At 38.7% G+C, this 12,371-nt stretch overlaps 2 protein-coding genes across 5 annotated transcripts; both read right to left on the bottom strand.

Annotated features, from left to right (window-relative positions):
- Positions 1-62: 62 nt before the first annotated feature.
- LOC106136864 (reticulocalbin-2) lies at positions 63-7,048 on the bottom strand. Of its 4 annotated transcripts, XM_060946194.1 has the most exons (8): positions 6,681-7,048; positions 5,801-5,948; positions 4,437-4,476; positions 3,953-4,063; positions 3,011-3,088; positions 2,220-2,340; positions 1,660-1,780; positions 63-1,443 (listed from the first exon to the last, which is right to left on the bottom strand). In XM_060946194.1, the coding sequence occupies exons 1-8, from the start codon at positions 6,877-6,879 to the stop codon at positions 1,257-1,259; spliced, it is 1,005 nt and encodes a 334-aa protein (XP_060802177.1). In that variant the 5' UTR covers positions 6,880-7,048; the 3' UTR covers positions 63-1,256. The 4 variants fall into 4 exon arrangements, with proteins under 4 accessions (XP_060802177.1, XP_013192980.2, XP_013192981.2 ...); XM_013337526.2 differs by lacking the exon at positions 4,437-4,476 and having other exon boundaries at positions 3,953-4,103; positions 6,681-7,046; XM_013337527.2 differs by lacking the exon at positions 4,437-4,476 and having other exon boundaries at positions 63-1,425; positions 3,953-4,103; positions 6,681-7,046.
- A 459-nt stretch (positions 7,049-7,507) lies between these two features.
- On the bottom strand, positions 7,508-11,969 carry LOC106136835 (enhancer of mRNA-decapping protein 4). Its single transcript, XM_013337492.2, has 7 exons — positions 11,817-11,969; positions 10,177-10,321; positions 9,625-9,790; positions 9,257-9,395; positions 8,691-8,841; positions 8,116-8,339; positions 7,508-7,736 (listed from the first exon to the last, which is right to left on the bottom strand). The coding sequence occupies exons 1-7, from the start codon at positions 11,882-11,884 to the stop codon at positions 7,556-7,558; spliced, it is 1,074 nt and encodes a 357-aa protein (XP_013192946.2). The 5' UTR covers positions 11,885-11,969; the 3' UTR covers positions 7,508-7,555.
- Between the last annotated feature and the right edge of the window lie 402 nt (positions 11,970-12,371).

The raw sequence follows: 12,371 nt of genomic DNA, 5'->3' as shown, positions 1-12,371 counted from the left end.
ATTGCTATCCACGCTTACCTGGTGATAGTGATAGTTTTATAGCAAGTAATAAAACAAAAATATAATACAAATACTTTATTTTTAAAATACGACGTACACGATTTCAATTAGACTCACATTTGGTTCTAAGTACATATTATTTATGGCACCTAACTACATTATATTGAGATTTTCTCCCAAGTTAGTGTTTTTTTTGGTATTTCCTGAATTTTTTTGAAATAATCGTTTCTTATTTACCTTACCTATCTACATCGCACCTATTTGAGAAGAAAATCAATTTTTTTTTTATTAGTGATATACATAGTTTAATGTCATTATTCTTATACGATTTTGTAGGAGTTAAAATCCTAACATTTTATAATATATACAGAAATACGAACCTACCATTCACGTAGGCCTCATTCGCAAGAGCGTTTTTTGACGTCTTGCACGAAAGACAAGGATCGAAGATACGATATATACCTAAAGTGAAAGAGCAATCAAGTTCGTAGGCAGTCAGGTGGTTTAAAAAACGCTCATGCAATTAGGACCTTTGAATTTGGGTGTTTGATGGGGGTAGTTATGACTAGTACTCTAATTCAGGATTGTGCTGAGATTTATACAATTACAAAGAACGTCAAAAATATAGAACAAATGTCAGTTTTATAAATTGAGAAACATTCATAAATGTGGTTATACTGTATAGTACAAGTAACATTTTTGAAAATCTATCGATTTATTAGCAAATATATAAACTTAACTTTAAAATAAAGATTCATTTGATTTGAAATAAATTACTTAACAATAAATTAAAACTATTCCATTTCTAAACTCGCAAAAAAAATCACTATGTGGAGGTAAACATAATAAATCCTAAAAATGTCGTTCTACCTGCGCAAGTAACATAGATTAGCCGTGCACGCGAAATAGAACAGTCTGTTGTCTGTGAACGCATCCATATGCCCGTAGACGATAGTATTCAATGCCGCTATCAAAGTGTCCTGACAGGCCTTCTCCACGTCGATAATATTCTCGTAATACAGGGTGCTGTCCATTCCGAACACGTAAAAAAATGTGGCCATCAATAGGAACATCCGACACGTAAGCTGCACGCGCATGGTGGGCCGCGAAATTACCCGCTCCGGTGGCGCCAATAACGATTTGACGTTGACATCTGTCAACTTGGCATTGATAGCTGTCAGATTTAGTGCATATTTCGGCCACCTGGAGCGGTAACGTTGCGATCTCACAATATCGACGTGCGCGCGTATCGCCGCTCACAGTTCGTCGTCAAAGTGCTCCCCGTAGAGGTCGCTGCCGTAGTCGGTGGCCTCGCTCCCCACGAACACGTCGTGGTGAGCCAGGATCTCCTCGAACGACAGTACATCGTTGTGGTCGTCGTCGGCCGCTGTGAACAAGTGATCCACTTCCTCCTCGGCGATTTCCCTGAAGACAGACACGCGACTATCTCACTAATTGGCATACAAGGATCTTTATTTGTTTTTGAAAGTTCAGACGAACAGTTGAGTTAACGAGTTTTGTTAGTTGTCTAATCCCATTTACTAGGGGTAATAATGCCAATTTAGAGTTAAGTGTGTTAGTATGATACCTAAAGTATATTTTAGCCTACAATTGAGGACGTTAACTTAAATGCCGTCTATACGAGTGTAAGGTACTCACTCATTGTCCGGTATGACCCACTTCTTGACCTCCTTCTCGTCAAGTTTCCCGTCTCCGTCCAGGTCGAGGTCATCGAATTTCTCCTTTTCAGATACAAGCCATGATTTGTCTTCGTGTCTTCCTGTTCAATCAAAATAAAAATATTACATGAAGTCTATACAGATTGATTCAACTGAAAGTAGTTAATTTAAGAGGGAAGAGTTGTTAAGCTAGTTTGAGAGTGTTGGTGGTCGAATCGGTAAAGTGCACCATAAAAATGGTTAAATCTCACCTCGGCCATATACCAATGACTATTTTCGTAATTATGTACATTTGTTTGCATACCAACCGATGCTCTTACGAGAATAGAAAACATCGTGGGGAAATCTGCACATTTAGGTTATACTATTACATTAATATGTTTTGTGTAAAAACCTGACTCACCCAATTCAGGTCCAAGGTCAAATGCATACCCTGCGGCTTCTTCTCCAGAATGGTAAGATGCAGCCAAGCTAAAGCCAAGCAGTGGAATAATTTCTAAGCAGAGAAATCTATTCTGTTCTAATGATTGATGGACCCACCTCTGGAGCCTACATACTCGTGGAAGTCCAGTTTGCCGTTCTTGTCCTCGTCTTTGTCCTTCAGCGTCTGGTTCACCAGGAACGGGAACATCACCTCATGCTCCTCGGGGTTTGAGAATGTCTGTAATCGAATAATTGTTATTTAATTTCTTCTTTTAGGTGATGGGCTAGCAACCTGTCACTATTTGAATCTTGAAAACAGTATCATTAAGCCAATATAGGGATCGGCTGGCTATACAGCTGAACGTGGCCTATCAGTCTTTCCAAGACTGTTCGCTCTGTCTGCCCCGCAAGGGATATAGACGTGTATATGTATGTTTACCATACAAGGTAGGTAAACAGAGCCAACAGTCTTGCAAATACTGAAACGCCATGTTCAGCTGTATAGCCTTTCCCTTACTCGCTTTTAACAACATCCATGGGAAAGAGATGGACTGGTCTTATTCTATTCTCTATTGATCGGAACCGTACGGCACCAATAAGCTCTAGTTTGTAATTTTAAAATATATGTACAACATGGGTGTGGAGGGAAAGGTCGGAGTGGTAAGACCTAGACGAACGTATCTTGATCAAATTAAGGACGTCCTGGTAAAGGGTCAGGTCAAAGTACCCGGAACCGCCGAGCTTGCATGAAGAGAGTTATGAATGTGGATGAAGCGAAGGAAATATGCAGAGTTCGTGGCAAGTGGAAAGAGGTAGTCTCTGCCTACCCCTCCGGGAAAGAGGCGTGATTTTATGTATGTATTTGTATGTACGTACAACATATATGTTTTATTTAAATTGTTACACACCTTGAACTCCTCAAAATTGAGCGCGCCGTCGCCGTCTACGTCTGCGATCGCCCACATCAACTTCTCTTCTCGCACCAACTGTAAATATACAAAAAGAATAAGACCACTCGCATCTCATTTCCCACATGGATGTCGTGAGAGGTGACTAAGGGATTCTTATGTTAGGCGAAGGGCTGGCAACCTGTTACTATTTCAATAAAGCCATACAACTAAACAGTGGCCTATCAGGCTAGCCCATCGCCTAAAAAAGAATCCTAAGTTTGTAAGCCTATCCCTTAGTCGCCTTTTACGACATCCACGGGAAAGAGATGGAGTTGTCCTATTCTTTTTTGTATTGGTGCTGGGAACCACACGGCACTGCTGGGAACCACACGGCACAAGAAATATATTACAAACAAACAAACACACATAAATCTCGCCAACAACAAACGCACCATGCCGGTGTCGCCGGTGTCCCCCGGGCCGGCCTCCTCGTCGTCGTCGGCCCCGTTCTATCATTAAGCCAAACAGCTGAACGTGGCCATTCATTCTTTTCAAGACTGTTCGCTCTGTCTACCCCGCAAGGGATATAGACGAGACCGTATGTATGTATGTGTGCAACAAACGCTGTTGGCTCTGTCTACCCCGCAAGGGATATAGACGTGACCATATGTATGTATGTGTGCAACAAAGTTTATATTTATAGTTTATGTATGTGTGTAGTTTATTTATTATACACTAACTAACATATCTTAAATATGCTGCCCACCCGGTTCCAGGATTTTACCTTTCACTACCCAAAGGTTGGCTGGAAGAGATTGCTTAGCGATAAGTCCGCCTTTGCTCAACATGTTCATAATGTATGTTTCTACTACGTTTGTTTTTTTTTATGGGCAATAAAGATAATTTGTATTGTACCCCGCAAGGTATATAGACGTGACCATATGTATGTAACAAACGCACCATGCCGGTGTCGCCGGTGTCCCCCGGGCCGGCCTCCTCGTCGTCGTCGGCCCCGAACGCGTCCTGCATGTACTCCGGCCACGTCACCAGCCCGTCTTTGTTGCTGTCTACCTCGTTCATGCGTTCTTCAGCTTCCTCTTTGGATAGTTTTCTGCAAGGTATGTCCAAAATATTAAAAAAAATAAAAATAAGTGCTAAGTATGTAGTCTCTCCGTAGCGCTTCGGGAAAATACATACATACATACATACATAAAATCACGCCTCTTTCCCGGAGTGGTAGGCAGAGACTACCACTTTCCACTTGCCACGATCTCTGCATACTTCCTTCGCTTCATCCACATTCACGCTTCATCCACATTCATAACTCTCTTCATACAAGCTCGGCGGTTTCGGGTACTTTTGACCTGACCCTTTACCAGGACGTCCTTAATTCGGGAAAAAGGCGTGATTTTATGAATGTCAGCCCGCCCTTGTTGCTGTCCACCTCGTTCATGCGTTCCTCAGCTTCCTCTTTGGATAGTTTTCTGCAAGGTACTGTCCAAGTTGTAAGTATGTAGTCTCTGCGTACCGCTTCGGGAAAAAGGCGTGATTTTATGTATTTATGTGTACCGAGTGGTTCCCGGCACCAATTTAAAAAAGAATAGGACCACTCCATCTCTTTCCCATGGATGTCGTAAAAGGCGACTAAGGGATTGGCTTACAGATAAACTTGGGATTCTCCTTTTAGGCGATGGACTGGCAACCTGTCACTATTTGAATCTCAATTCTATCTTAAAGCCAAATAGCTGAATGTGGCCTATAAATCTTTTCAAGTCTCTGTCTACCCCGTAAGACATATAGGCGTGATTATTATTGCCAGAAACATGGCCATGATATCATTTGTTTTGATCTACCTATCAAGAGAAAAACCAAAAGACAATGTCTATTGTTTTGTGACGATAAATATCACGAACTACCTACATTCATTCATTTATTTTAAGTAGGTACTTATTTAGGCTACGATTTAAAGTCGATTGAAACTATTTGGTATTAGTTATAAAATATGGAATTTTGAATGAGTCAGAAACAAAACTCATATTCACTTGATATTAACATACCGTGAAAATAAAATTGTCAGGAATCTGGAAGATTTCACCCACCCATTGGGGTAGGCAGAGACTACGGAATTCCACTTGCTACGATCCTTACAGACCTATCCCGTTTCCTCCACACTCATTACTCTTTTCATGCATATTCGACGATTACGGAAGATTACAATACCAACAAAAGAAAAAAAATTGGCAACAATATTTTGAGATACCCACAGCTTTTAGTTAATAGGTACCTCCGACTTTAAATTATATACTAGAATCTCTATAACACTGAAATTACATGTCGCAACCACACTTCAGATTTCATACACTAAGAATAGAAGTCTTATCAGTGATAAAACATTTTTACTACAACTACTACAATTATTATGTTACCGTTATGAATACTCTTGCGGCTACAGAGGTGTAAAATTTATTTCTGAGTTGATTTTGTCCCGATGGGCATATCAGGAAATAGTTTTTTAGTGTACTCATTAACTAATCAGCTTGTCCTGGTCATTGATTAGTAGTTAGTCAATTAATCAGTGAGAGTGTCGTCTTTTACATATTAGATTTAGATATAAAAGATAATTTGCTTTATCATAATTTCTTTTACAATAAAGTAAATTTTTTGTCAATTCCTTGTTTAGGCCTCTTAGCTAAACATATGGCTTATTAAGTTTTCGGGCTCTGTCTACCCACAAGGGTAAACATGTAAGAATGTAAATAAATAATTTACAGTTGGTAGATATAGGTAGATAACATAAAATTGACTCACATGAATGAGTTTAGAATCCATGCCTTCAGCTCAGACCTGTCGATGCTCTGGTCTTTGTTGAGGTCCATCTGCGGCAGGAGCTGCCCCAGCCTCCGCCGGGACTCCTCCGGCTTCAGCTTGTCAAACTCTTCAGCTTCTTTTACACTACCTGTGGTCAAATGATTAAAATTGATCTACTTATATGAAGAACTACAGCTGAACAAGGCCTTTCAGTCTTTTCAAGACTGTTGGCTACCCCACAAAGGATAAAGACGAGTATAAATGGATGAAGAACAATTTTTTTTCTCACAGTTAATAAACAGACCATTGTTGAATAAAGCTTTAGAATGTCTTTAAATGATTCTAAATATTAGATTACTGGTTTATTTTACATATTAACAATTAAAAAAGAGAGCTTTTTTCACTTGAATTTTTTTAGGAAATACATTAAGGTGGCAATAAATACCTATTTTATTTAATTTACCTATGACAAAAAGAATATAAATAAAAATATGTTGATACCTGCACCTAAATTTTTCACTTCGTTTCTCATATTGCTGTACAAAGTGAAATAAAAAGTCACGAATATTATACAAACACTTAGACACAGAACATAAAGCATGGACATAGCTACAAGTCTTACCACAGCTAATAGGAAACTGTTGCTTAACGACAAGTAGTAATTTAACAGTTCATTATAAAATACAGTACCAAAATCCAATCCGCCGTATTCTTTGATAGTGAAATAATACGTCACTAGCAATACACACGGCACGGAGAGAGCCAGTGCCCGCTGCAGCGACATCGCAACCTCGTCTAGTACATTTGTTATCAACAACTAACGCGGAACGGCCGGCGATCGGCAGACGTCATAAAACAAAAAATGTAAATAAAACTATACCTAATATGGCCTCGTGGTCGAACTCAGAGTTGTGACTGCCCTCGCTGTAGTGGTCGAAGTCTCGCGGACGAAAACTCCCATCAGACTCTCGCTCCTGGTTCTGCTCAAGGCTGTGGCTGTGAACCGCTGCAGAAGCACAATGCTGCACCATATTGTAGGTGAGGAGAAGGATCAGCGACAAAATGTACTGCGGGGCCATTTTATTTTTAGCACTTCCTTCCAGTCTTTATTGAATGCACTGCACGGTATAGCTCAAATGCTTTGATATGCTAATTCATTTTTTATCTTGTTTATTTTATAAAATAGGATCAGCGGCACAAATAAAGCAAAGCTAATGACCGGATGACAGTTACAACATGGGGTTACCATCCTAATAAGCTTTATCTTTCCCAATCTCCCCGTGTTATCTATCTGTCAAAATTTTCCCTATCATAATAATTTTAATGTTTGGTCCATTTCTTGCTTAGCGTTACCTTTTATAGTTACGAAGGGTTAAACTAATGACTTTTGATTTGAACACTTCCACAAATGAAGACGTATTTATTTCGATTGAATTAGTTGTAATTAATTGAATTCTTTCACCGATGGCCATCGAGGGTCTCCTTTGAATACATACTTAAAACCATGCCTCTTTTTTTTCCATCCAATTCAATTCCATACCTAACGGCATCCACATGGAAAAAAATTCCATCTGCCATGATCTTTGCATACTTTACGGCATTTCCAATGGATAAACTAAGTTTCCCAACTTAGTTTCATTAAAACTTTCAATAAAACTGCAAAATGATTATTAATCAAATATTTTTTTTATTTTAAAATTACACAAGGTAAGAAAATTCAAACTTAAAAATAATGAGCATACAATATAATTTTTATTACTTAGGTAAATTATCGACGGCCATGACAATGAGTGCAACCCTGCGACTGGCTGCATGGCTGGGGTAGGCGTGAAGGAACTTCATCAGATGTTTGCGGACGTCACCGACCACCATGGGAAGGTGGGCCATGGTGTTTGGGTCGGTCAGATTCAAGTTGATAAGAGCGTCTTCCAGATATCTGTAAAGGTACAAGTAAGTAGAACAAGATTATACGTAATAAATAACAGCGTCAAAATGTTCTTTTGCGGAAATTCTTCGAGTCCAGTTACATATCTCTCATTTAGCTCTACAGGTCAAAGTAAGTAGATCTTTTGGTACCCTCCTATTATTTTATAAGCATTTGGGTGAAGTCGAAAGTGAAGTCGATCCTTGTATGTAATTTACTAAATACTCTCTTTGTAATTTTTTCTCTCACTATTTTGATTTCCAGCTCGTGACGGAGTGTCTCATTTGTAATATACCGTGGTGCGTATAGTGGCCGCACCACGCTATATTACATTCTTAAAATTTTGGATGTCTTCTCGATAAAAGTTATCAAAATTTGTGAGAGAACAAACCTGCATTTTAGTTGTGTTTCATGCACTAAGTCAGTCGCAAGTTGTTGTATAAGCGACAACAACACCGACTGCTCCAGCAAGCAGGGCTGGGTGAACACCGTCGCCGGGTCTGCACCGCGGCAGGCCGTCATCACCAGGGACAGGTCGGAGGCTGACAGGGCGTTGGAGAATGCACCGTTCACGTCGCCATCTTCGATAAATTTGTTGATTACTGCTGTCCGCATCTGTTAGATAATAAAACGTTTGTTACGATTATTAAGTATTTATATGGTTTAAAGTAGGTATTTTTTACAAATTTGATTATGAAATAAAATATTTGTCAATGGACAACGGACAGTTCATCATACGAAATATAATTATCTAACATACTAACGTTGGGTTAATATTATTTCTATTTATTAGCTTCTAGAAAAGGATAGTATGGCCTGGGGTATTTTTGCTCAATTTGGTGGGGGCACTACCGTGACGTCAGATATTGTGTATCAACTATTTTAATTTAACAAACCAAAAGTATATGATTATTAAATCTAAACATATAACATGTAGGAGAACATGAGAATGAAAAATTGAAATACCAGTTGATCTACTAATGATATTTCAGGGTCCGCAGGCTGTGGTGTAGTGGGAAGCATTGACGGACTCGGTTCCTCTGGTTCATCCTCTGGTTCCGTCGTAAGCATTTCTAGAACCTTCTGCCGCCACTCCTTCAGCTCGGTCTTCAAAAACCTACAAATTTTAGCTTTAATAAAATACTGTTTCATAAACATGCAATAGTTTTTTAATAAACAAGTAATAAACTAGGTACCTACATGTATTTTATGTTCGGCGGTTATACGCGGTGACGTAAAAATAGAATACAAGTGATAGTAAATACTATTTTTATTGTAGGTGTTTCTTGCTTGCCAGTTAAAAAGGCATAAACAATATAAAGAAACATGCCAAATTTCAGCTAAGTTTCGTTTTATATTCCTTACAGACAGAGCAACTTCTTAAAAAAACTGGCTCAATCAGCTGAACAACTTTATGATGAAATTAAGACTCAAATAATTACAAGTTGGTGGCCATTGCCTAAAAGAAGAATCCCAAGTTTGCTGGCCTTTCCCTTGACAAGATACCAACATTGCAGAAAGTAGGTACTCACTGTCCTATAGTATCATGCACCACTTGGTGCAGGGCGGCGGGGTTGGAGGTTTTCAACAGAAGCTCGTGCTGCTCCAAGGAGCGGCGGAGCGCTCGAGAGGCGCGGTGTGTGTGCTTCATAAACATGGCAGAGTTTTCATCTGAAAATGTACAAGTTCTGTCAAATTGGGGTTATTATGAAAGGAAAAAGTTTGCCGGCGTCATTTAACTTACGATAGTATGTTCAAGCTATCTATACAGTTCGAGTTCCCTCTTAAATTTAGGGTATCTTCGGTTACATTCCCAGGGAAAGTTGAAGGTCTACTTGTTGATTCGGAGATCGTTTCAAATATATCCTGTGCACTTTTTATTGCAAGTAAAAAATCTTACACCGTTCGAAGGCATCTGTTAGTACTCTGGCCATGTGCCGGGAGAGTCTGCGATGGGAGCGTTCCATGGTGGGCAGGTATATATCAGACATGTCTTTAGACAGACAGCCGCTGATCACCTCTTTAACGGCTTCTGCAGTGGCAGTTACAATCCGTTCTTTTAATTCCTACGGACAAAATTTAAATACATATAGTGAAGTCTATATCCCTTGCCGGTTAGACAGAGCCAACAGTCAGCTTTACGGCTTATGACTAAAATTAAACTTGTTACAATACTTTATTTAAACGGTACAGTTGACCGCATTCCTAATTAATATTTTAATGTGTTTCCATATCTTTTTCGGCATGAAAGCACGGTTAAGAACGGTTAATGTGAAAACTTGATGCATGGACATGGCTAAAGCTGCCCAAGACGAAGATCTCTAATCTCCTTTTTGCGCGACCAAACACAAAGTCATTCTTATTGTACCTCTTGTAGCAAGCGGGTTTGGTTTTATTTTTTATATATTGCCATCTACACAGTTTACCCCAATTTTAGGTAAAAAAAACTTACTTCGTTATCTAGGAATTCCGACAACGCTCTCCTAATCTCTCGATCTAGAGAGACGGGCGGCCGATACTCGATCGCGTTCAGCAGACTAGTGGCCCGAGAGTTCTGCTGGTCAAACGACCATTCCCCATCGTTCAGCTCGTTTATTCTGCTACATAAAAGTTAATTTTTTATCAAAGAACACTTGTAAATATAATGACAAGGTAGAGACTTAGGAAATAATAATTTGATTTGCTAGAACTTAGCTAGAACACTACAAGTTCCTCGTATTACGTAGGTTGGTAATACCGTCTGAAATTTATGCAATCCTGATGGAGTGAATGATGCTTGGGGTAATAAGTAGATACCTGCAATATTAATAATATGATATTGAATAATGCTGCCCTATAAACTAGCAAAATAAGCCAAATTTATGTCGACTTTCTATACAATGAGACTAAAACTACTAACTAAAAAAAGGACTTAAATCTTAGAGAAAGTTTTGGGAATTTATTGGAGTAATCATAACTCATAAAAGCCAAAGGTCTTCACTTATCTCATGTCACAAAAATATAAATAAACACATAGCTTCCACTGTCATACTATCACATAAACAAAGCAACAAAAATAATTACTTATAGGTACTTACTTTTGGTGATAACTCTCAGATAGAGATAACCTAAAATAACAACGTTCAAGAGTTGTGTTAGTGGATACTTACAATATTTTAATTAAATAACTTTTATCCAAGAATCAGTAAAAAAACACCAATAAAAAAAGAATAGGACGACCATCTCGTTCCCATTAACGTCGTAAAAAGCGACTGAGGGATAGGATTATAAACTTGGGATTCTTCTTTTAGGCGATGGGCTAGCAACCTTGTCACTATTTCCAACTCAATTCTATCATTGAGCCAAACAGCTGCACGTGGCCTATCAGTCTTTTCAAGACTACCCTGGCTCTGTCTGCCCCGCAAGGAATATAGATGTGATTATATGTAATGTATCCAAGAATCATAATCTTGGCCGGAATTCGCACTCGGGACCTGCGGTTTGAGGTATAGGCTATCTTTGTGACAAATTTCATCAACAAAGTACCTTTATCAGTGGCGGATTAACGCATTTGCCGCCAGTAGGCTGTTCAAATTTTGCCGCCTCTTGTGACATCACAAGTATCACATAATCACGTCTATATCCCAGACAACTGCATTCGATTCCCACACGGAGAAATTAAGGTGGAGGTCAAATGTCAAATTTTATAATTGGAAAACTAAAATACTTTATATTTAAGTACTTAGGTATTTTTTTATTTCTGTAAGAAAAATAAATTTTTGGTGCTGAATTTGCCGCCCCCTCAAATCCTCCGCCCTAGGTCTACTCAGCCTGTTGGTAAATCCGCCACTGACCTTTATGTTTATTCTTTTCAATAAAGTGAAAAGTTAATATACTCGTAAACTTGGGTTGGAATTCTGCTTAAGGTAATGTGATTTTTAATACCACATGCCCCACAACCGGACTGAACTTGGCCTTTCAGTCTCTTCGAAACGTTTGCATTGTCTACCCCGTAACGGAAATAGAGGTGATTTTACTATACACATGTATGTTATTCGTTTCGTTACAAACAGAAATACAAAATATCGATAATTTTAATAAAAATAAAATCACCTTTGCATAACGGCGATAGCCTTTGCGGACAACTCCTCAAACAGATCTTCGTTAAATTCACAATTCATGACTGATTTGGTCTCTTGTATGTCATCCTTGATCGCCGATAACAATGAGCACTGTTCCGTGAATATATCTAAAACAATATTAAGTACTTAGACATTAAGAACATTGTTTGACGTCAAATAAATTACTTAAAATTAAGTTCACTGCCGCTTCCAAAGCGTCGTCAAACTCATTAACGCAATAGTTTTAATGTTACCTAACTTGCCATCTTTAACTTAGTCATCACGTTTGAAACCAAACGTTGATGAATTCTATTTAGAAAAACGACCTACGTAAGATTGGAGTGAAATGGTGGTCATAAAATTCGGAACAATAATAAATCCGGAAATTATCTGGCACCAGAGAACAGCGATGCCATTCAAAATTACAATGCTTTTTGCCTTCTGGGCACACTCCCGCAAATTGATGCTTTGCAGGGACTGTAATCATTTTGTAAATTTAATTTTAGAGTTAATCATATTTTTTCTTAATTACCTAAGTAGTTTTTTT

Source organism: Amyelois transitella, chromosome 2, assembly GCF_032362555.1.
Source record: "Amyelois transitella isolate CPQ chromosome 2, ilAmyTran1.1, whole genome shotgun sequence".
NCBI classification, from domain to species: Eukaryota; Metazoa; Arthropoda; class Insecta; order Lepidoptera; family Pyralidae; genus Amyelois; species Amyelois transitella.
The sequence above is the reverse complement of the archived record's forward strand: the minus strand, read 5'-3'. Positions and strand labels throughout refer to the sequence as shown.